The sequence below is a fragment of the Mycteria americana genome, chromosome 20, assembly GCF_035582795.1.
Source record: "Mycteria americana isolate JAX WOST 10 ecotype Jacksonville Zoo and Gardens chromosome 20, USCA_MyAme_1.0, whole genome shotgun sequence".
Taxonomy (NCBI): domain Eukaryota; kingdom Metazoa; phylum Chordata; class Aves; order Ciconiiformes; family Ciconiidae; genus Mycteria; species Mycteria americana.
Genome location: NC_134384.1, coordinates 1039071 through 1063878, shown reverse-complemented (window position 1 = coordinate 1063878; position 24808 = coordinate 1039071). Strand labels below are relative to the sequence as shown.

The following is a 24808-nucleotide window of genomic DNA, read 5'->3' as shown; positions in this document are numbered from 1 at the left end:
CAACGTATTCTGGGCTCTTTCCTCAGCTGACAGCGGGTAAGTAAATCTAAATACGCCGAGCGTTCCACGGCACCTCTGCGCGGTGCCTGCTTCCGCCGGCCCAGCGTCGCTCGGCACGTCTGTCGTCAGAGGAAAGCTGTGACAGTAACGTGCCCGCACCGCCGGCCGCCCGGGTGAGTCACGCTGCGGAGCAGCCCGTGCTATAACGCTGCCTCACAAAGAAACCGAAGTGTTCTGGAACACCCTCGGGCAAACCACCGGCCTCCAGAGCGAGGCCCAGAGCAGGCCCGGGGGGCGTCGTGGCGGGAGCAGGCCCGCCCCGGGCCCCGTGAGGGGAGCAGGCCCGCCCTGGGCCGGGGGTCCCCCCCAGCCCGGCCTGAGCCGGTGGAGCGGCACCGCCCCTCTCCCAGCTCCGGGCTCCGCGGGAGCTCCCGCTCGCTGGGCTGCCGGGAGTGGCCGCGCTCGCCGGGCATTTACAACCGCTTCCCGCCGCCGCCCGGGCTCCGGGCGAGGGACGACGCCCGGGACGGCGCCGCGGGGCGGGGGCGCTGGCTCGGGCGGTGGCACCGGGCCCCCCCCACGGCTGAGGCGACCGCGCCCCCGCCCTGCCCGCCCGCGGCGGAAGTGACGCGCCAATCACAGCCGCCCGCTCGCTCCGCCGCCGCCGCCGCGAACAAAAGGGATTTTCAGCCCCCGCCCCGCCCTCCTCGCCCCGGTTCCGCCGCCTGATTGGCTGCTGCTGCCGCCGCCGGCCGGCCCACGTCCTCGCCCCGCCTCCCCCGCGGCGGATTGGGCCGCGGGCGCGCCCGGCGGCGGCTCTGATTGGCGGCTGCGCCGTCCCTCAGCAGGCGGGCGCGCAGGGGCGGGGCGGCTGGATGGGGAGCGGAGCGGCGCGGTAGTGGCGGCGGCGGCGGCGGCGCGGGCCAGGTCGGTGGGGCGGGCGGGGGGCGCGGTTCCTGGGGCGGGGGCGGCGGGGCCCCGCTCCGTGCGGCCGGGCCCGGCCCGGCCCGGCCCGGTCCAGTCCGGCCCGGCCCGGCGCTGCCCCCGCGAGTGGGCCGCGGCAGGTGCGGGGTGGCCCGGCCGGCGGGGGCTGAGAGGGGCGGTGGCGGGGCCGAGCCGAGCCCGGCCCTGCTGCGAGCGGGGGCGGCCGCGGCCGGGACCTGGGCGGGCGGAGGCTGGGGGGGCGTTACCGGGGGGTGCGGAGGCCGGGGGAGCTCGGAGGCCGGGGGGCGTTACAGCGGCCGTCGCTGGCCGCGGCCGGGCCGGGCCTGGCGGGCGGGCGCTGCCGCGGGGCGAGCGGGAGCAGAACGGCGGAGTCGGCCGCTGCCCCTCAGCCCTCCCCGGGACCCGCCGGCCTGCCCGCGGCCCTGCTGCCGCTCGCCCCAGGAGGCCGGGGGGCCGCGCCGCCCCTGCGGCGGCCCGGCAGCTTCCCCGGGCTGCGGCCGGCGGGCTCCGGTGCGGAGTCTCCCTTTGTTTGCCACGGCTGCACCGGCCCGTGGCAGCGCGGGAGTCGCCGAGCGAGCGCAGCCCGAGCCCGGCCCCTGCCGCCTCGCTCCCGGGGGCGGGCGGTCGGTGCAGGTGCCCCCGCCGCCGGGCCCGGAGGGCGCGGGGATCCGGTAGCCGGGTGGCTACCGGGCAGCGGCTGCTCTCCGGCTCCGTGAGAGCCCGCGGGCCGAAGGAGCTCCTTAACCCGGGGTGACCCTCGGGGGGGGTTGCCCCGTGTCCGGGCCGGGCTCCTGCGCCCCGGCTTCTCCGCTCCGTGCTCCCCTTGGGCGTTGCGGGGTCCGAAGGTCGGAGGAGCCGGGTGGCTGCTCTGGGTCCCTTCCAGGAGCTGCAGCTGCCGCACAGCGCGGTTCAAGGAGTTTAGCGATGCTTTGGACGTGACTTTTAGGTATTTGCTTCATCCCAAGTAGCACTTCGAGAAGTAGCTGGGAGAAGAGCTTTTGGGGGGTGGGTGTCCTTTCTCCTTTCAGCTCGGAGATGCAGAGGTGGGGGATTTAAACAGTGCTCGTTTTAACCTAATTCTCTACAGTTCTGATGCAATGCCAGGTAGCATTGCGGGTGCACAATTATAAAGTGTATGTTAGCTTTTTTTATTATGTAAATGTATCATGTAATTATTTTAACAACTCAAACACCATGCTACACATGCAGCAGCATTTTTAAAAACTTGTCCATCAAGAGTTTTCAAACTACTTATTTAGGTTCTCATATGAATGTGATTACACCCATGCAAGCTCCTGGAAAATATCAGTTCCTCTTCAGGGACAGGAAGGAAAAATGAAGCTGATTCAGGATTATAGATGCAGAGGCATTGTTGCATTGGCATAGCTGTAACCGTGGCTTATGAAAGGAAATACCCTCCTTCAGAGGAAAAAAGGAAGGACAAGCTACGTTCTTCACAGTATTTTTTAAAAAGTAGAAGAGTTTCGAGCCAAGTGGTTGCAGAGTATCTTGAAGCTTCCACTTGACGAACTCCCCTGTCCGTGCCTCGGGCTGCGCGCTCCGGCTGCTCTTTGGTTAGTGCCCGCTGTGTCGTGACTCAAACCTTCGCTGAAGTCGGTGGGTGAAGTTCTTTTGCACTGGCAGCATTGGTTAACTTGGTTGGTGCGTATATATATGTCAGGCCAAGCGAAATGTAACCTCCTCTAATGGTTTCATAATCATCGTAGCGTGATTCAGTGCACGGAGCTGCCACGGTCTAGAAGCTTATCTCTTTTGTTCCCGAAGTGGTGCATGCCAAAGATAACTTACCCTGGTTTGTTAGCTTGCATGGTTGTACGTACGCTTAAACTGGTCTTGGTATTTATTTTCAGTTAAATACTGGGAAATAACTTCCAAAAGAAGAGTTTTATCTCTTTCAAGGGTAGGTACGGGTCTGCTGAGGAGACTCTTTAATGGTCCATGGCACAGCTAAAAGGAAGTTTACCTTTAGGCAAGCAGTAAGTAATTATCTTTGTTTATGCTCGGAACTCTTGCTTGTTGTCCAAAAATGGTGATATATCTCAGACTCAGGGAAAATATTTATACCATCAGACGAAGTAATGAGGTCCTTGCGGTTTGTGATCTGTGTGGTTGGACTGGTCAGGATATTTCACTGAACGTAAAGGGGTAACATGCCCTGGGTATTTCTAGATCTTGTTTCTAATGCTGTGAAACTCTCTCTCTTGGTTAAAGGTTCTGAAATAATGGGTCAGGTTCCCCAGCTGACGAGTACGGATCTGTTTGGCAGAATGAGACTGTTTGCAAGGGCGAGAAGTGGGTAATTGAATAGCATTGACGTGATCTTTTATTAAAAAGTGGGACGAGGGAAGGCACAGGGACGTGTAACCGGAAGGCAGTCTTGGAAAGGTCAGCTCAGGAGCCTGTGACGCTGGAGGGCCAGGAAGGGATTCGGATTTGGATAGGGGAGGAGGAGCTTAGATATGTGCTTATTAGCTCTTTGATCCAGAGATGCTTCTTGTTCTTGTGGAATAATAACGTAAAACGAACAGAGCTTTTTTCCAATTTTCAGCTCCCTAGTATTGAGTGGCCCTAAAAGGGAGCGCTTGGGATTGTTACAGGTTCAGGGCAACAGGTATCTGCCAGGTGTGCTCTGATGCATTAAAAAGTTCCCTGTAAAGCAGCAGAATACAAGTGCAATGCAGTGTTGTTGGTTTTTTTCGGGCAGTGACTTTATTGGTAGCATTTGCTCCCAGTCTGCCGCCTCAGCAGCACGGGATAACCTATGCAAACAGGGCAGTTAAAGGTCTTCCATAGCAGCGGGTGGCACACAAGGAAGCTGAGGCTGTACCACTTACATATCTTTCGTGTTACCTGTTGTTGTATAAATGACTGCTGTGCAAACTGGCTCCTGCTCTTTATTTCTGTAAGTATTTGTACCCATATATGTTAGCACAGGGCTTGTTTATGTTATTAAGCTGATTAAAGACTATAGCCATAGAGGCATGTTAAGAATAGCATGGCTTATTTCTATAACACTGTGAAGTACGAGTCACAATAGGGGTATTTAGAATATAGAATAGAAACGATTACTGCCCAGACTAATAGCTTTCAAATATCAAACTGCAGTTGTAGCTGTCCTCGCTTTAGGAGCGTGCTGTTCGGTAGCTAGTGGAGAGATGCAGCTGCACGTTCCCATGTCATCTCTTTTTAAGAGCAAAGCACAGGCGCAGTCACATTGAAAGTCCACGTTCAAAATTTACTGTCCTGGGGTAAGAGACTTAGATGATATGCTTTGTTCTAAGATCTCAAAGAAAACTTTTTAGTTCTGGCTTATAATGCCACAAAACTAATATAATTTGATGAGTATCTGGCAAAAAAAGTTGTTGCTATGTCTCATCAGTACTGATTCAGTCTTAGCACCTGGGAATTTAGCCTGAGCAAGGACTGAGATGGGTTTGAAATTAAGCCGTGCATCTCCTGAGCAGACATTCAGATATTCCAGATTTAAAACCTGCCCAGGGAAGTGATACAGCTCAGACCTAAGTACCGACATGGGCATGGTAAAGGTTAAAGGCTAAAATCAGGCCCCCTCTTTCCTCATCCTGTATGGCTACTTATTTATGTATTAACATTAATTTGCTGCTTCTGTTGCACTCTCTCCCTTTCTGTGTAAGATGAACAAGTTGTAAATCGCACTCCCTCCATGCGCTCTCAGCTAGCCAGGCTCCCTGTGGCGGCAGAACCGTCAGCAGACGTACCCGAAGCTGAGGGAGATGGTCAGGTTCACGTCCTGGACGACTCTCTGACAAGGTCTGTCGGCTGATCTGACGGTGTTGAACTGTTGCTGAACAGTGACCGACACTGTCCTGGCCTGCTGAAATGTGATTTGGGTCAATGCAGTGAGTTTCCTAAGTTACACTTTTGTGTCAGGTCTTGATCAGGCTTTTTTTTGACATTATGACAGATATGAACAGGTTTACCAAACGCTCCACTCCTGTGTTTTCCTCTTGAACATAAGTTAATGGGTCTGCAATAGGGAACATACATGCCATGCTGGCAGATCCGTGGTGTCCAGTTAAATTGGTTTTGGAACAGCCCCAATACCCCGGACAGCCGTGGTCACTTCCACTGAAGTTTCCTTGAGCAGCCCATGCCAATGGTGGGGCTGGCCAGAAAAGTCTGTAAGAAACGTTGCTGCTTTATGGAATTCCATGTAATACACGGCGTGAAGCAAGGACGTGACCGCGTGATGAGAAACTCTCCTGCTTAGCAAAGGGGGCACGAAGTAGATTTCTGCTTTCTCTTGCTGTGTGAAGGCTACCTACTCCTCTGTGTAAGCAGAGCTTTCTGATCCAAGCAACTGGAAAACTGCTCTGGCATAAACAAGACAGAACTTGCATTTGTGCGTAATTCTCCAAGGCACAGTTATGCAAATCAGTTGTAAAGTAGCAGTGACTTCAGAAAAATTAGAGTTCAGTTGAATGTTTTAGCCGGATAGGTTTCTCTAGTAAAGGTTAAGTTAACCCTTTATCCCTTGCCAATGAAGTGGCGTTCGGTAGCTCTGAGTAGCTGCTTCACACCGTAGCATTTTCTGATCGATACAAAGAGTGGCGAAAGATCGATGCGACTTGGACTCAGAAAAGTGTATTTGATTGTTGCGCAAAGCACAAGGCTGTATCATCAACGGGTATATTTGCATCAGAGACAAGGATTTCGTCTGTGAAATGATTGCCGTTGTTAACAAAATAATGTAATAAAAAAGCTTATTACTAGGCAATGTTAAGTGTATCGGCAAAGATGCTGGGGAAGAAAAAGCTTTTTGCATATGCAGTTCAGATGATGGATCTTCGTTCTTACGTGGGCAGTAAAATTATATTTAATAAATGATGGTGATATTGAAACAGTTTGAAAGAATAGTAATTAAATGTGTGTTTTTTGTGGCATTGATTTTTGTAAAGTGGTTTGGGCCTGTTCCATTAGTGATGCATAATGGCATTCCTAGGAAACGTATCGTAGCCCTGCAGTGTTAACCAAACCTTCAGTTTGTGTAGGTGGCCCAGCTTGGACCGCAGTCATCGCAGCTCTTCGGTCTCGCTTCAGTGATGTTTGCAGCTGTGCGATCCAGATGTGTAACTTACAGTAGTATGGCTTTTAAATATCCATGTTTTTTCCCTCTCCTGTTAACTTTGGCTACTTCTTGGTGAATATTATACTGTCATGTTAGCCCGTACATTCTGCCTACACCATCTGGGTGTGCATATGTTCATGACCCCTTGGGAAAAGGGGAAAAACACGTCTTCTACAACTGGTCTTGGAAGTTAAAGATAAAATGTTTGCCTTGTGTATTCTACCCTTTCTCCCCCCGGGCAATTTACAGTCCAAAAAGCTGGAAGCTGAAGTTAAATGGAGATTATGTCATAGCTTAGAATACTGATTTTAATGTACAAAGAAATACCTGGTAAACTGTGTTCCATTTTTCAGGTTTTCAGGATGAATCTGGAAAAACTCAGCAAACCAGAACTACTGACGCTGTTTAGCATTCTTGAGGGAGAATTAGAAGCAAGAGATCTTGTCATAGAAGCCTTAAAGGTATGTTGTAAGTACCATGATAAGAGACAAAAATGACAACAGTACTCCTGTAGGTTCTGCAGAGCGCTTGCATCCAAGGTGAAGTTCAGAGGCAAAGATTTATTACTGGTTCAGAATCCCATCTTAATATCAGCAGTATTGGATAACAAATGCTGTATATCATTCTACATCTTGGCATTCTTTATTGAAAGCTGGCTGCAAGAAGCATTTCAGCGTTGAAATAGTGTTATGCATCCTTTCTGATAAAGAACAGAGTGTTGCTGCTATCATGAGAAATGTAAAAGGTCTATCCGACTTCCTTTGTTGGTTTTGTTCTCCTTTAGTAAGGAGGGCTTCTTAAGGCAGAAACTCTTCTCGCCAGGAGGGATCACAGATCAGTCGTTTAGTGAGAATAACGTCACACTAAGAAAAAAAGCACCCGTGGCTTTGTGTTGTACTAAGCCAATATAAGCTGGCACTGCTGCTGAGAGCAGCAGACCTGCGTGCTCAGCTACTTACTCTTGCCCTTTGCTGGCACAAGCGTTAGCGTAACCTTCCAGCGAAGCAGACAGCGGCTAAAACTAACCCATCAAAAAAGTTAGTTTCGACCCGTCCCAGCACCGCTGACGTCACGGTTGTGCGAGCGCTTGTGATGGGACGAGGCAGGGGGTGCTGGAGCGAGCGGAACCTCTTCTTGCAGGGATAGCTCGTGCTGCAGGAACGCTGCGGCCGGAGCGGTGGTAGCGAATGTGGTGTTCGCTCTGTGCTTCTGCTTCCCTTGTTCAGGTAGTGCAGGCTGCGGTACTCTGTGGCCAGTTTGGTGTGTTAATGTTGAGCCTAGAAAATATTTTAAAAATGTGTAGTCCACGTGTAATACTGCTGCTTTTTGAAGGATGCGTAGTTGGCACTCAGCCTCAGTAGGGTGGAAAAAAAAATAGTGGTATAAATGATGGAAAGGGTCAATTTTTTGAAGAAATGAGTTGTGACAGGGTTGAATTTTGAAGGCTTTTTCAAGCTGACCTGTCACTGCTCATAACGTTTAAACTTTCAGCTATTTCAAAAGAGGAATGGCAGCTTGCAGGCCTGGGAGCTGCGGGGACTTGGTTTTCCAGCAAAAGCTTCTGTAGCTTGATTCCAAATACAAACACCTTTGGGGGGGATGGAGGGAGCCTTTGGGGGGGATGGAGGGAGATCCTCCTCCAAAACAGTCGGGACACTTATGTGTTTATTGTTCATTGTTTTTGCATTTGGACAATCTTTTTATTTTGGAGGGATATTGTTACCCTCTCAAAACTATTGATGGGGTGGAAGGCTTGGCTCCTCTCTTGGAACAGACTTGCAAATTCCTCCTCTGTCCTGGGATCAGAGTCTTCTAATTCTGTGTGGTCAGAATGTGTTACCAAAACGAGCATCACTTGAATATCGCGGTGTGAAACGCGTGTCACGGAGCACAGAGGGACCGTTGGGAAGGAATGCAGCAGCTCCGTTCCAAAGGCTTTTTAACGTGTGCCTTCCAATAGCAAAAAGCAATTATCTTTTCTGTTGAAATTTAACCTGCAGTTCCCTCTTGCATGAGGAGATTAATATAGTTAGAATACCCTTCGACATGATTTGTCAAGTACTCGTGACTGAGAAGAAATTAAATGGAATTGTAACCTATACTCAATAATTATGTCGTATAAAATACCAGGCTAATCAAAGGTTAGTGCTTTTTTCCCCCCCTTCTGTAAGGGATACGCTGCAATGTTTCATCTTAAGAATGCGAGGAAAGCTGAAGGTGGTAGGAAAAGGGAAGTAAAAGCTTCGAATCAGAGCTGGCTCTTGCTGCCCGCAGCCCTGCCTTCGCCTGCCCGCAGCCCTGCCTCACGGGAAGACGAGCCCCCTCCGAAGCTGGCCTGTGCCTGCAGCAAAGGGTGGGATGCTGCGGGTCTCCAGCGGTGCTGGCAGGAGGCTGCGTTGCCCTTTCGATACCTGAAAGGGAAGAAGTCGTGTAACTACTTCATCTGGTGGCTGGACAGAGTTTCAGAAGCAGAAAGCTCCCAGCTTTGCTTTGTCCGTTCATTTGGAATATCTAGTTAGAGAAATTCTGGCCCTATGTGCTTTTCTTTTTGTTTACTGATAGTAACTGTGGTAACAGCTTCACAGTGCCTCACCGGCTGAAACGGTTTTATTGTGTGTGGCTGTAATTAAAGGACAACCCACCTCGTTAATCCCTTTACTCACGTTTTGATACATAGAGAAATGCTGCCCTGCAGAAAAAGCCTTCTAAGACCGAATGAAAGATCGAAACTGAGAGCGTTTCGTTTGACTTGCATGCATTGGATAAATTGAGCTGTCACGCTGAGGGGCCGAAGCACCCCGGGCTGGTGGGCGCGTCGTGGCTCCGTGCACAGAGGAGTCACCCGGCTGCGGGTCGCCGCTGTCTCTGTGTTCCTGAGCGTCACGAACGCTGTCGTGAGTTCCCCGAGTGTCGTGACCATTCTGCCTCTGCAATCCGACCTCTTTGGAGGCGTGATGGTTTTATATTAAGCGCACGTGTATGTTGGAAAGGGGCGGAGTGGAACCTGAACTGCGTTAGAGGATTGCATGATCTTAAACAATGGCGGTGGTTTTCTCCAGCAGTTACATTAGACACATAGATGTCAGCGGTTAAAAATCAGAGGCTTTTCTGCCTATTTGCTTCCCATATAGTAGGAAAAATGCATTTCCCCTCATGGACTTCTCACTCAGGCTTAAATGCTTCTGAACTCTAGATGTTTGAGGCAGATCCTTTGGTACATCATAGGAAAGAACAAGCGCTTGCAGAGAAAGGGAGTACCTTAATTTGTAAACTTGTAATTTGATTATAGTACAGCCTGCAATAATTGATATTCCTGCATGCTGAGAGAAAAGCATTTAGCATCTGGCGTTCAGCAGAGAGAATCCATGCATGCAGACGACAAAGCCTAAAATAGTTTTCTTCTCCCTCATGATACCAGGCCACTTGTTGGCTGGCACTGGCCCTGTTTCTCCCTGTGTCAAAATGGAGCTTCTGAGCCTGGCTTTCTGGGACGGCTTGCTTAATTTGCTCCTTCCCTTCCTTTTCTTCCCCTCCCCTCCCCAGATCTTCACCCTTTCTGCCATGCTGCTGGGTTCTGCCCGGGTATCTCTGCGCCCTGCCTGGAGCAGCATCCTCCTCTGCCTGCTGGGAGGAAGGGTTTAAATACCGAGGTTTATTTGTCTGGTGCTCAGGTTCGTATTATAAAGAGCCGTTGTTAGGTCACCTCTAATCGCTGCCTCTACCATAGCATGACTTGCCCTTGCTGACTTCTCTCCTTCGCTGTTTTTTTCTGTGGTTTACTTTTTTCTTGTGTGTTGGTTTTAATTGAGTGGGGGGTGTTTGTGGTGGGGACCATCATCTCTCCCTGTGCGTTTGCAGTGACCTGGTCTTTTGACGTCCATTTCAAATTGCAATGTTACTTTGATTCAAACACGAGATACTAGTATAAAGGATTAAGTGAACAAATCTACTGTATTCAAAATATTCTTTTCCAGTGCTTCAGTTTGCTTCCTCTATTTTAAAACCTCTTTGAAAAAAAGCTGCTTTTTTTCCTGAAAGTAGCTTCCTGTCCACTACATAAATCTCAATGTTCTCCTCAGAACAGACCTTAAGTCTCACTTCTTATTGTGCTCCTTTTCCTGTAGTTATTGTCGTATTTAAATCATCCAAAAAAACCAGATGCTGTGAGAGAGTTGCATAACTAAGGGCTAGATTCTCGGTCCTTATTGCCGTGTAGAAAGGATTGCATGTGCGAACCACAGGTTAGTCTTCTAAAATAGCACACCATGGTTGGAAACAATTCAGTATTTAAATAGGTCTCTATCGCTATGTGAGAGCACTTTGTTCCCTGCCCCCGTTCTTTAAATGAGAATTTTCCATACATTAGAAATGAAGTTCTGTTTACGTTTAGAAAACAGGAAACAGCTCTCTGGCTTATTCTTTTATGTTAATAAGGCCTTAGGCAATTTACACTGGAATAGAAACTATCTATTTTGTGTTAATGACTGGGAGCTGGTATTCATTGCTTTGCTTCTGAATTCAGTGATTCACTCCATAACGCAGTATTAATGCATTGCAAAATTAAGCGTTCGTTTGTCAGTGGATTTAGAAATTAAGTTTACAGTGCAGTTTCAAAAACTAAAAGTCTACCTCTTGTTTAAATAAAAGAAAAGTTCAGTAATATAAAACCTAACTGCAGATGCTAGTAAATCTTTCACAGATGGGGCAAAATGGGCTTTTGCATTGCGCACAAAGCAGCTTAGATGTAGCAGCGTTCCCATGGGCACTGTCCTGCTGGAATGCAGGCTTTTCTTACAGCTTTTCTTGCAAGTTTGGGGAATTTTTTGTTTATTTCTTGCTTGAAGCAGCACTGTTTGCCAGTACCTTTTGAAAGACTGATTCTTTCTACCTTCTCAGTACCCAGATAGGTCCTGAATGAGGAACAGAGGTGCAGGAATGGCTCCAGCTCTGGATTTCAGCCGTCCGGGTGTCGTCAGGCTCCCTGTTTTAACGGTGCCCAAGTGCAGTTCCTGAGCACGGTACAGCCTGTCACCAGTGTGCTGGGAGCTGTGCCTGGCCAAGCTCGGACTGGGATTCGTGCTGTCTGTGCTACAGACCAAAAGTTCCCAGGGAAAAAGTTGCAGTTTTGTGCTGCTTGACGTTTCCCAGGAAAATTTCTTACATTTTCAAAGCTGGTAACAGGTCTTATGTGGGCAAATCTGGGTAGCTCTCGTTCATCTGGTTTGTTCGCTTGATATAATGATGGCAATTAAGACAGATACTGTATTTGAGCAACATAATTTCTGCTGTGTGGATCTCTGCTAGGCATTGCTTCAGAGCTGGAGCTAAAGTGAGACTCGGACTCGCACTCCAGCATTTTGACATTTATTTTCATGCAAAGCAAGTGGTCCCCACCCCCATTTCCCTTCTCTCTGTCAGCGATTGCTGTGACCTCAGCTTGTCTTTATTCCCAATGTCTGTCCCTGGGGAGAGAAGCTAATAAGGAAGTTCAAGGCAGTAAGAAGCTATTTAAAGATTATACCACTCTCTGCAACATAGAGGAGGAACTCCTGTGCAAATTATTACTGGAGAACTGCATACGCAGTAGCTGCAGTTCATTAACAGTGTGTTTGTGTTGTGCCGAGCGTTAAAACCTGAACTCTGAAATTACAGGCAAGAGTCACAGTCTACTTTGTGTCCAAAAAAACACTTGAAACAAGTCTTGGAAATTCCCTGTTTGATGTTCCAGTAAAACAAGTTGTAAAGATTTTCGAAGGCAGAGAGAAAATGCTGTCTCATAAACAAGGCTTATGAGTAAAAGGAAATCTTCTATAAAAAAAAAAACTTACACAACTAGATTATGGGAAACTTTCATCCCAAAACAGTCAGCAATCCCAAGAGGAAACAGTAGCTTTTCCCTGACGAAGTGACGCCTTTGCTTTGCCTGCCTGCACAGGAAGCATCTCTTCAGTTGTGTCAGATGCTGCTTCTGCTCCGTAAAATCAGAATTCTCTCTTTAAACGCACTAGCAGTGGCCAGTACCCGAACCTGAGCTAAAAGCCAGCCAGTTTGAAGTGGTGCCCTCTCTGTGTACGCCTAGTTCTTCTGATTGTCAGGAGTTTTATTTTTAAGAGTACTTAACGTGCGTAGCTGCTTCCTTTTTTTAAGAGCAGCCCAAGCTTAAATGTTATCTCTTTTCCTGTTGGGGGAGGGCAATTTAATGGTCTTCAAAATCGCCAGATAGTCCATTTAGCTGCTTTTGGAGCTTGAATGTTTTGATAGGAAATTTGTAAGTCTGCATGTTTGAGATGATACAGGTGGAGATACTAAATTAGAGGATCTTCTAATTGCAGAAGATGGCATCTTCTTTCAAAGCACAATTGATGTTGGTGGAAGTATGTATGTCATCTCTGGTTTTCCAGATTAAATTTTCCACTCCTAAGTTAACAATGCTTTTTGTAACCTTATTTCCTTATTATTGAAGCTTGATTTCCTGACGATTTATGTGTTTTAATAGGTTGATACCGGGATCTGAGATCTAAGTTGATTTTTCCAATTTGGGTTCATTAATAGACTGTCTCTCTTCCATCATCAAGTTGCTTCTGTTTTGAAAGTTGAACAAAACCTATATTTAAGGCTGAATTCCAGTTCAGACAGGACAAAATCAAAACTGTTGGATATGTTTATACGTGACCGCCAGCGTTAGTAGAAGAAGTAGAGCTGAAGAGTTGCCTTGGTGAGGAGCATAAGCCATGGGAGCAGTCACTCATGTATGTGACAGTCCAACACCTGTATAAAAGAACCTGTGTGGATTATGGCACTGTGACTTAATTTTAGAAGAGCTGTCCCAATTATTTTAGCGGCGGAGGTGGCTGCTCGGTGGGACCCGTCGCACAGAGGTGTCACGGGCAGCAGCCTGAAAATCCGTATTTGCATTTCCAAGTGCATGGTGGCCCAAATGCCAAAGCACTGGATTTGTTTTTGTAAACTAGATGTGGTGGGTGTAGGATGACCTGTTTAAGACTTTTCCTAGTCTAGACAACTTTAATTGAATGTTTATTCTCTGCTGGCTACTAAAGAAGAATAGCTGGACTTCAGAAAGCTATTACTGTTATGATAGTCTCATCTGTTTGTCATGCTAGTTCAGGAAAATACTTAATTGCTCAAAGTAGCAAGGAAGAACTTCTTGTTCTTTCCCAGGCAGGAAAAAAAACACCCCACTAAATTCAACGGAGTTGAGAGCCCAGTGCTGCGAGGAGCAGAGGGAAACCACGGCTTTTGTTACACCTTCGGTACTTGCAAGAAATCGGAGGTTATGGGTGGTGGGTGTGACCTTCATCTCAGTTCTTCAAGCTTTTATTAGACAGAACTTGCCCAGAAGTAAACTTTTCAAGTGTCCCCCCGTTTGCTTACCCTGTGAAAGCACGGGCACCCTTCCAAAGGGTTTCTCCCGTGTTTCTGTGTGGCTGCAGGGTGACCGGCACCGGGGTGGCTTGGGTTTAAGGGAAGAGCAGCTCATCTGTCACAGCAGTTAGGCCAGCTGGATGAATATCCCAGTTTGTATTTACAGACTTTTCAATGCTTGAGTCACTTCGAAATTCCCTACACACTTGTAGTGAGGTTTGGTTGAGTCATTTTTATAAATTCTTCAGAATAACTGAAGATTCCCTGCCCCTCCAAAAAAAAAAAAAAAAGGGGCCAAAAAAAAAAAAAGCCTGTAGTTTTTCCTGTGATTCATTAAACCAGGGGCAGCTCATTATCCAGGGCCACCCTCCCATTTCCAGGGCTGATCTTTTCCTTCCTCTTCTTTTTTTTTTTATGTAAAGTTAGAACAATATCTTAAGCTCTGATCAAAGGTATCCACTGTTCCTGGTGGATATTGCTGATAAAGAAGGAGGGGTATTTGTGAGTGTGAGCTGTTCCTCTGTATTTGTGTACGGCAAGGGTTACAATACAGCTCCAAACCAGTATCATAGGACAAATGTCCCTAATTGAGTTTGGTCATTGAGGAGATAGGAAAAGTATTTTGTTTGGGGTTTTTTATGCCTCTTGCCAAGGTAATGCATGCACTTCTCCCTTTGAGAGCAGAGGTTGACTTTTCTTAATTTTTTTTGTGCCAATCACGTGGTCACATCTTAGAATACAGGCAGGGCCAGAAAAATCTCGTCAGCTATTTGAGTAAAGCAAAGCTTTATCACTTACCTGTCAGTCCTCTGACCTATCAAGCTCAGTTCCAGCAGTTTGCTTTTCTGTTTCGGTGTGTCTGCGCCGGCGGGGTGTGGGGTGGTGGCTGGAGCATTGCTGCTGCTCTTGTGTGCTTAGGGAAGCATTTGCATTTTTGATACAGTTTACTGGGAGATCAGAAAACAACCATTCCAATAAATACTGGCTTCTAAGTTGTCTTTTCATTTTAGTCAGCCTCTGTCTTTCCTATCTAAAAGATGTCCGTAAGCAGTCCCCTAAGAAACGGGCAACAGTTAGCCATTGATAGTCTGCCATTCTTGCTAGCTGAAAGGGCTTCTGAAGAGGCGTGCAGGGAGGCTGATGCAGTTTCGCTCTGTATTCAAAGCAGATAGCTTGTTTTCCACCCTGCGACAGCTGAATGCCATTTCACAGCATCAGCAGGGTCGGGGCTTTGGGGAGCTTGCGCTGAGAGCCCTTCGCCAGCTCTGAAAAGCTACTGTGTTTAATTTGGAATGCCTTACTTTCTGTTTACGCTCGTAAGGATGCCCAGATGCGAGCGAGGCATGCATAGAAAGCCGAAGCGCCCCTGGTAACGTGCAGGCAGCGTTTGTTTGGAGCGGTCTCTCGAGGCAAAAACATGTCGTGCGTGTGCTCTGTCAAGAAAAGTGCAGCTAGTATCATAACTTTCCTCTGTAGGTCGCGCAGTGCTTTGCTAGGTAAACACGCTAAAGCATGCCTTAGATTAAACAACTTTAAAGGTGATAGCACACTGGTTAAAGGTCCGGGGGCTCTTGCGTTTCAGAGAAAGGTGTGGTAGGTAACTGGTGCAGAGGAAAGCCCACATCTTTCTCTGTGGCCTCACTAAGAACACGCCTCTGCAGAACAGTCCGTAATCATTCATATGCTCTAGAAAAGTAAAGGTATGACTTATCTCGTAAGGACTGGTTACCACGACTATAACGAATCAAGAGGAATCAAATTTAGACCTCGCATTTGGAAGGTATTCTTTCTCGGCGGGGTGCATCGGCTCTGCCGTGCACGGGGTTGTGCTGTCAGCGATACTGGAACGAAACACCGTCACAGGGTTTTCACAGATGCACAGTGTTCAGCCGTAACCGCTTCAGCTGAAGTTGGTGATCATGTTTCTTGGAGCCAGGATAGGTCAGCTCTGAGGGCTCTTTTGAATATCTTTAGACTGGATATTAGGAAATTTTTCTTCACCGAGAGGGTTATCAAGCATTGGACCAGGCTGCCCAGGGAAGTGGTTGAGTCGCCATCCCTGGAGGTATTTAAAGGACGTTTGGATGAGGTGCTTAGGGACATGGTGTAGTGGTGGGCTTGGCAGTGTTAGGTTTATGGTTGGACTCGATGATCTTAAAGGTCTTTTCCAACCTATATGATTCTGTGAATCTAGGTCTGGTTTCCCTCTAACGTCTTTTGTTGCATGGATGTCTGTTTTCATATGGTTTCTTATCATGGTGATAAACATGTAGATAGTATTTTAATATCTCTGTGTTTATGAAATTTTGTTTTGTTTTTTAGAACTTCACAGTAGTCATTCAGTAGGATAAGGCTATTGGTATCCTAACAAACACATTTCCAGCTGGAATGGCTGATTCTAAACGTTGTAAATATAAAGCCTGGTGCGTGTGAGTTTCCTTAATTCTTATATGTCACCGAAAGAAAGCTAATCGTTCCTATCTTGCTTCTTGAGAAACTAAACTTTGTTTAGTCTGGATGAGAATATTAAGGGTTTTATTAACAATTTATGGATTTATAGGCTGTTGCGAGAATAAAACTCTTTAATTGCTCAACATGAAATTCTTTTATGGTGACATAATCAAGACAACCACACAACTGCTCTTCCACCGAAACAACAGTAAATGATTAAATCTCTTGTTGAGCAAGAACTGATACTTACCTTCTTTGCTTTTGCACAGTGGCGGAATGGAAGTCATGGACGTAGATAGCAGGTAGCTGTGGTATGAGGATGTTAGTAGACTGAATATATTGTGGAGATGCTGTGTGTTTAAGCAAGACTTTCCTTTGTTTCTAGTTTGTTTGGGGCCATTTGGTTCAAAGACATTGTTCAACTGGAGGGACAGTGAGACATTAATCGAGCACACGCTTCGTATAACCCCCACACACACTTTTCAGACTGCCTGTGAATAGTATGTATTTGCCTGTGTTCCAGCTGTGGAAACGCAAGTGGGTTTTGCAGATTTTTTCAAGACCCAAGTATCTCCCCTGGAGAGCAGGTGGCTTCTAGGAGCAGTTGGAAGCAGGGGGACATGCTGCCGCGGTGCTGATCCAGCCTGCGAGAGCTGGGCTCACTTGCATATGTTTGATCCTTATAGATTTTATTGTCTTCATTAGTGGGGGACCGTCAACTTTTGCCCATTTAAAATGTATTAATGAGGGGTTTCATTAGCTGGGAGCCTAGCTGAAACCCGAAATGTTAACAGTTTAAAAATCCCTTCTGATGACAGAAGGATTGTTGTCCTTGCCATACGCTTAACTTCTCATGGTCTGAACTTGATCAGAGTCCGCCATTAGCAGAATAGCACGTGCACTTAGTGTGTGGGAAACGTGGTGTTCGTCCCCTTGTCGCTGCTCTGCCCAGAACTGGCAAGGTCCAGGCGGGCTTTGGAGATCATGCAGGTGGCATGGACGGCACTGCTGTTCAGCAGGTACATCACTTGACCGGTTGGTCTCAGGAATTACTGTCTCTTTCTTGTCTGTTAACCCAGGACCTTTAACGTGACGCTCTTGGGTCTTTTCCTGTCTGAATACTCTTATTCTTATAGCAGGTAACAGGGTATGAATCAGACTGTGTTAAGATCTTTTTATCTCTAAGTGGAAAACTGGGGAAGAGGAATATTAACTACAAATTACTTTCTTCTTTAGCTAGTTTTCTATTTTTAGTATATTGAAATGCAAATTTGTTTTTGTATTGCAGGCCCAGCATAGAGACACGTTCATTGAAGAACGCTATGGGAAGTATAACATCAGTGATCCATTAATGGCTTTGCAGAGGGATTTTGAGACCCTGAAAGAGGGAAACCATGGTGAAAAGCAACCAGTATGCTCCAATCCGTTATCTATTTTGAAAGTGGTGATGAAACATTGCAAGAATATGCAGGAAAGAATGTTATCCCAACTAGCTGCTGCAGAAAGCAGGCACAGAAAGGTAAGTTTTGCTTCAAATAAGCTGTGCAGAAGTTAATAGTTGCATTTTGATAATACGTTAGCTTCAGCAAAAACACTTCTATGCCTTGAGTTTTGGTAACTGGAAGGGCTTTGCACCTTTGTTTTAAACTTCTCACTCGGTACGACGCAGCGGGTAAGCTTATTAATTGTAATTCCAAAATTTGAAATATATGCAAGATGCTTTTGTTAGGACACACAAAAAAGGAACCAGCTTATTCACAGCTGGGAGGTATAGTGCTTACCAAAATGTAAGAAAGGATTTCTGGACGATTGAATTCTCAGCAGACATATCACTGTTCTGCTTGTGACTTGTTCTCAGTGCTTGTTGAAGAGCTGGTACCAGGTACTTACGGGCGTGCACCTCCTCGTGCTTTCGGAAGAAAGTATGGCATGACCGAAACTATTTTTCATTGGCCTCTTTAATAAAGCACCTATTATTCTTCACACGTAGCTTTAACATACGTTGACACCCATGAAGTGCTTGGTCCACCTGTCAAACTGTACATCCACAGAGGGTTGCTCCTCTGGCATCCTGCAGTTTACTAGAGGAGCATAAAGCTGCACACAAGTCTGAAAGCAAGAGTCCACTGAACTCTGCTTCTTGGAGTCTTGCTACAACACACTCTCTTTATGTAACCAGTTAGCTTTTAAAAAAAAACATGTTTACGTGTTCGTTTTGTCCTGCAGTGAATTTAAACAAGTCAAAATGAGTAAAGTATTTGTCCCTGCTATGTAGTCAGGGCAGAGAGGAATTGCCCAAGAGTACATCACTGGAATCTGCGACCGGGAGGAGCTCTCTGGAGCATCCCTGCAGTCACCTGCATTGCAGCACTCTATCTTAACCTCTTCACATACTACTTTTCCATCTTAAAAAATAGCTGGGATTTTTGCTTTTACTTGCGTCAGTGGCAGACTGGGAGGAGGTGCCGTTACACTGGTGTCTAGAAGCTATCTTCTGCAATGTCAGATCTAGGTGTACGCTTGGCTAGTGCCTGTGCCTGGGCCAATGCCATCCTGTATTTTTTCAGGTACATCACTCTTGCTTTGACTAAAACACGCCAAATCACGTACAAAGATCTCAAGTGCAAGTAGTTGCGTTCCGTTTCTAATCAAAAGGTTCCAAGTTGAACGCTCTGTTTCATTGCTCATCGGCACGTGGGTTAAAGTTTATTTTCCCTTAATCTGTTTTGATGGGGATAAGATAGAGCAAGTTCCTTTCAGTCTGTGAATACTCTGAGGCATTGCTGTTGCAGAAGCCTTACTATGACATAAGCAAGCAGCCAGCCCGACTGTTAGATCGCAGACGCTGTGCTCAGGGTGGGCAGCTGGAGGCATCTTCAGCTTTCGGTTTGTCCTCTAAGTCACTGGAAGTAACAGCAAGGCTGTGTGTTTCACTTTTCAGCCAAGTATCTAGCTGAATCATGCTATTATCATCAGGTATTTTTTTCCCTTCTCGTTCTATCCTTCCTATCTCCTTCTGTAAAAAGGTTCCTTGTGCACTTAAAGATGTTTAAGCGTTGTTTGGAAGCTTAAATTTCAGGAAGACTGAGGAGCTGCTAAATTCATGGTGAGCATGTGTTGGGAGAGCCTAGAGTTCTGGTGGTGAGACACGGCAGAGTCTCTTGGGAAGTTTGTATTCTGGCTTTTTTGTTGAGTTAATAGAATTTCAATTATTCATGTAATTCAGTGTTAAAGCTGAAGGAGCTCCTTAACTGGCTCCTTATGGCAAGCAGTTTCATTTCAAGAGCTCATCTTGTTCTTAAGTGGAAGAACAAATTAATGTTCTTTAAAATAAACTTTGCACTGCCGTCCTCAAATCCCCTGTAAGAAACTGGGGGAGAAGCCTGTATGCGAATTACTGCGGAGCCCGTAGCGAGGATCGTCTTGTTGTAATTGTTCGTGCCCTGTGTCTCCTGGGTGGGCGTTCTCTGGGGCAGTGCCTCTGCTCCGGCTGGGCTTTGTATTAATGGTCCTGCCAGGAAGTTCTGATGAGGGCACCATGCAACCAAGGACGGGCAGCGTGAACTTCTCGAGGCTGTTCTGCGGTCTGGAGGAAAAGCGTGCAATTTAGCTATTTAATAATAAAATGAAGATACATACAGTGGGAGGTTTTCCTAACTTCTTTTGCAAACTGACTCAACTATCCCAAATAATACCGTAGCACTGCAACTTGTCCAAAAGCTGCTTGTATGTGATTTTGAGTTGGATTCGGACGCCTGAGGCTGCAGTGGTTGCTCTCCCGTGTCATTTGGCTTTGGACCGTGTGCGAAGGCGCTGATCTCTCCCTGCATTACGCCAGCTGGTAAGGGTGCCTGGGCACGGAAGTGACCGATGTTTGTTTGGCAGGTGATCCTGGACCTGGAGGAGGAGCGACAGCGGCACGCCCAGGACACGGCGGAGGGGGACGATGTCACCTACATGCTGGAGAAGGAGCGGGAGCGGCTCACCCAGCAGGTATGCTTTGGTAGCTGGTAATTACCCAACCCACGGAAACCCCAGGCTCCTGGGTGGCGAACTCGGTAGTGATGTCTAATTGCACCTTTGTGTTGAAAGTAGTAGGGACCTCCCTCCTCTGTAAGGCGCTCCTGGCTTTCATCATTTCGATACGAAAAACAACCTTAATTTTGGGGGGTGTTTTGGTAGCTGAGCAGTGCTAGAAGCTATTAACAGGCAACCAAATGCTTTGAAATCTTACTTCAGCCTGAAATCTGAGAAGTTCTCAAGAACAGGGCTGTGCTTACAAATGATAGGGCTCTCTAGTACTCAAAATTCAGAATAAGTCATGAAAGATCTCCTGGGGGGGTTGTTCAGAGACGATAATAAATATTTAAGCTACTGTTTTCTGTTGCTGAAGCGCTGTAGACTTTATTAAACATACATAACACATCAGCATTTAAATGCCTTTAAAAGGCAAACTGACAAAGTAGTAGAGGGAGGTGGAAGGTAGCTTTGCTCCAGATGCCCATTCAATCAGTGCATGGAAGACTGGGTGTATATCTCACTAAAGGTCAATTGAATTTCATACATGATAGAACTACTAGTAAGTAATAATTCTTAATACGTGCAGCCTGAGTCATACAAGACCGTCTTGCAGATACCTGGGGGAAGAACCTCTTTCTTAGCCACTGCCGTCTTTTACCATGTAATTTCTCCCAGATACTTAGTAACCCCATTCCCTTTTGGGGCATTATACTTCATTTACTTTCAGGAGGTTTTGTGGTTCCCTTACAGGCTTTTTTGTTCTTATCTTCCAGTTGGAGTTTGAAAAATCCCAAGTGAAAAAGTTTGAAAAAGAACAGAAGAAGCTGTCAAGCCAGCTGGAGGAGGAAAGGGCACGCCACAAGCAACTGTCTTCCATGCTTGTAGTGGAGTGCAAGAAAGCCACTGCCAAAGCAGCTGAAGAGGGGCAGAAGACAGCAGAATTGAGCTTGAAATTGGAAAAAGAGAAGAGTAAGGTGAGTAAACTGGAAGAGGAGCTGGCGTCCAAGAGGAAGCGGGGTTTACAGATGGAAGCACAAGTAGAAAAGCAGCTCTCAGAGTTTGACATTGAAAGAGAACAGCTGAAAGCCAAGCTGAACAGAGAAGAAAACCGTACAAAAGCACTCAAAGAAGAGGTGGAATGTCTGAAGAAAGCCCTGAAAGAGCTGGAGGCTTCTTGCCAGCAGCACAGTCCTGCCGAGCCTTTGCAGCCAAGCCCCTCGGTGATGTCCAGAGGTGTTGCAACTGACAGTCCCACAGTGAAGTCTGTGTCTTGCCAGACAGAGTGTCTGCAGGCAGACCGAGCAAATCCTGCCAGCACAAGCAAAGCTGTGCACGCCGTGTTTCCCAGCCCTACTACACCTACTCATTCCTATGCAAAATCCAACGGTCATTGTGACACAGACATGCAGACGGGTAGTGAGCTACTGCAGACCAGTGCAGCAGAGAACCAAGTTCAAAAGGAGAAATCTGCTGGTGCCGCCTCAGAAAACGCAGTTGAGAATGGAAGTTCTCCTGTAAGAACAGAGTCACCGGTGCATCTGATGTCCCAGCTCCCTTCTAGTGGGGTCTCCCTGTCTCCCAGCGGCACAGCTGCCTCCTCTCTAACGCCTTCGCCCTGCTCCTCGCCAGTGCTGACTAAACGCTTAGTGGGAGCTTCAGCAAGCAGCCCTGGTTACCAGTCATCCTACCAGGTGGGGATCAATCAGCGCTTCCATGCGGCTCGGCACAAGTTTCAGTCTCAAGCTGAACAGGACCATCAGTCCAGTGGTCTGCAGAGCCCACCGTCACGGGATTTGTCTCCTACTCTAGCAGATAACTCTGCCGCTAAGCAGTTGGCCCGCAATACAGTCACTCAGGTCCTTTCCAGATTTACCAGCCAGCAGGGACCTATTAAACCCGTCTCCCCCAACAGCTCACCTTTTGGCACGGACTATCGAAATCTGGCAAATGCTGTGAGCCCCAAAAACGAATCTGGTCATTCTCCAAGCCCCGGCAAGGTTTCCAGTCCACTAAGCCCGTTGTCTCCTGGAATTAAGTCACCGACCATTCCTAGAGCAGAAAGAGGGAACCCTCCACCCATTCCTCCAAAGAAACCCGGCCTCGCTCAGTCACCTGCTGCTCCTGCTCCACTAACCAAAACCTCTTCCCAGGCATCCTCTCTGGGTGCCCCCATGGACGTGGCAAGCAGCTGCTCTAGCAACACCGTGGTGTCAAATGGCAAAGACATTGAGATACTCCTGCCAACGAGCAGCTAGTCTCCAGAAAATGTGAATGTGACATTCCATGGCTTAGCATCCTAGGGCTAAGACACTGTTTTTCCACTCCATGTTATTTATTTCCATAGTAGCAGATTCTGTCTGTATAAAGCATTTAGTATATTTTTTTCTTTTTTAATAGGTAGGAAAATATTTTTGTTTATGAAGAAACCTTAACTACAGCTATACAGTAGCCTCAAAATGTCTCATAGCAACAGTCAAATCATTAGAGGTAACAAGAACCATAATCATGTGGTGGGACCTAACTATCAAACTCTAATGGGACTGAAATGCTACTTTTAAATTATGCAGAAATAACTTTTGCAGACTTTTTACTCCAGATGAACATTTTATAAAAAGTGCCTGAACTAAGCCTGCAATATGAATGTGATTCTCTGAAAACGGTGAGGAGGGGGACCATCTAGCTGCAGAAGCGAATTCTTCTGCGAGTCCTGAATGTTGAAACCAACACTGTTTTTCTTTTGAATTCTTTCCATTTGCTAAATAAGTTAGCAAATGTGCTACAAATTCTGAAAGGTGACCACCAGACTGACGCAGCCAGCCACACTTTGTCCTTTAGGACATAGCTCCTAGCTATTTGAGGAAGCACACATAAGTTTCTTGGGGTGAAATTTAGGTGTAATACAATCCAGAGTACTTTTCTCTCCATATGCATTGTCCGTGCAGTTCTCTTTGCTTTCCTGTAACACATGCTGCAGAGATGCCTGTGTGCTTTAAATGGCTCAGCTCTGGTTTCTGGTGTGTCACCTTGAATTTTGAAGCTCTTCAAGCATTCTACTGTTGTGTGTAGAACTTCTGAGAAAAGGATCTTGCTATTACTTGACAAAGATCTTGCTATTACTTGAAAAATATCACTAGTCCATATGATACAGGTTTTTTGCAACAGTAACATGGGATCTTCTACTATAAACAAAAGCAATAATTTTGTTCCTCATCTCTATCAGTTGTGTCTGGCTGACCTGGATTTTTCCCACTAGTTAGCTACGGGATCTTGCTGGCTTTCCTTGGCTGCAAATATGGAACCAAATCATTACGGTCGTGTAACTGAATATGTATATATGTGTAAGTAGTTTCACACACATACATACTAAATACACGATGTATTAGGAGAACCTATTCTTGATGGTCTGCCTAATAGGAAGAAAATGTGGGAATTCATTGAGATTAAAAAAAAATCACTTAGTGAGGAATCGCCCAAGTTTGAGGCAAATCATGTGTGTGAAAAATTATTTGGGCCCAAGCGGGGAGAAGCAACTGATTCCTGTGCAGAAACGTTTGCCGCAAGAAGCGTAGTCCCCGCTGCAGACGTGCTGCGTGTGCTGCCCATCGTTCAGCGGCACAGCACGGTGGTTTTCTGAGTCACCGCGGTGAGAAATACAAGGCAAACACACCACAGACCAGTGGCAGAGGCTGCGAGCACAACCCTGAGTTAATTACCTCAGGTGGTGTACGTGAACTGGTCCTAAATTTAGAAACTGGACTTGCTGCTCGGTGTCAGTCAGTGTTCAGCGTTTCCCTCTGCAGCAGCGTCACGTTTACACGGAGCACAGCTTCCTACTGCCAGAGACACTTTCTCCTTTGTCATTTTTCAGTATTTAATTAGACAAAATACATCCACCTTTACTGTAGGAAGGATCCCTGCGGCAGCTGGGAGGATGCACTACTGTACATGACCCTATAGGTTCCTTCTAGCTCTGGGTCTCGTTTTGTAGGACGCCAGAGCTCTTGTGCTGCTTTGAAGTGGCTGTTGTCTGAAGTGACCCTGCTGTTCTCGCCCGCACAGCGTGGCAGGTATTTAGACAAGAACAAGAGGTTTTTACAGACCTTTTAGTAGCTTTTTAAATTGTGGTATTAGGTGCTATGGTTCCTAATCCGGTGGAACGGGCTGTGTACTAACAGCAGGGAGACAGAGGCAGCCTGGAGATGAATGGGCAGTGACTCTTTTGGAAGCACAGTTATTACTTTTTTAAGTATCCACAGCAGATTTTTCCTCTTGATGAGAGTAATTGTAAAAACTGATGGGCAGATGGATTTTGGCCCATGTATCACTTCCGATTCAAAAGTGAGGCTTTTGTATACACTGCTTTAACGTGTTTCTTTGCTTTTACATTAATCTAAATGGTATTATCCCCTTTCTTTATCGATAGCTCTATAGAGAGAGAGACACTATGATGAAGTCTATTAGGAAATGCACTGAGTACCGTTTCTTCTAAAATATAATATGGGAAGGGGGTATGCAAAAGAATGTATTTTTGCTAGTAGCCTATCTTCTGAGAGAAACTAAGCACAAGATATTACAACGGATCCAACTAATTCAGTAAGGCATTTAGAGTTAGTATTTAACTGTTGATGTAGATTCTGTGTGGAAGCAACTAAATATTTCTTCTATAACTCACATCTGTTATAAGCAGACGTTGTTGCAGAGTTTGTCACTGGCTAATGGAGTATAATGAAGTGCAAAATGTATACACTAGTATTAATGCATTAACACTTGTAAATTTGTAAAGCCAAATGTACCAAGCTGAAGTCTTTAATCATTTTTATAGCTGATGGCATTAAACATGTTAAACATTCATATTATCAATAAAGGATTTTATTTTTAAGA

At 46.6% G+C, this 24808-nt stretch overlaps 1 protein-coding gene across 7 annotated transcripts; it reads left to right on the top strand.

Annotated features, from left to right (window-relative positions):
- Positions 1-880: 880 nt before the first annotated feature.
- CTTNBP2NL (CTTNBP2 N-terminal like) lies at positions 881-24808 on the top strand. 7 transcript variants are annotated; one of them, XM_075522018.1, is made up of 5 exons: positions 881-927; positions 6427-6534; positions 17196-17426; positions 19793-19900; positions 20701-24808. In XM_075522018.1, the coding sequence occupies exons 2-5, from the start codon at positions 6436-6438 to the stop codon at positions 22180-22182; spliced, it is 1920 nt and encodes a 639-aa protein (XP_075378133.1). In that variant the 5' UTR covers positions 881-927; positions 6427-6435; the 3' UTR covers positions 22183-24808. The 7 variants fall into 7 exon arrangements, with proteins under 7 accessions (XP_075378133.1, XP_075378132.1, XP_075378135.1 ...); XM_075522017.1 differs by lacking the exon at positions 881-927 and adding an exon at positions 1246-1891; XM_075522020.1 differs by lacking the exon at positions 881-927 and adding an exon at positions 2143-2519.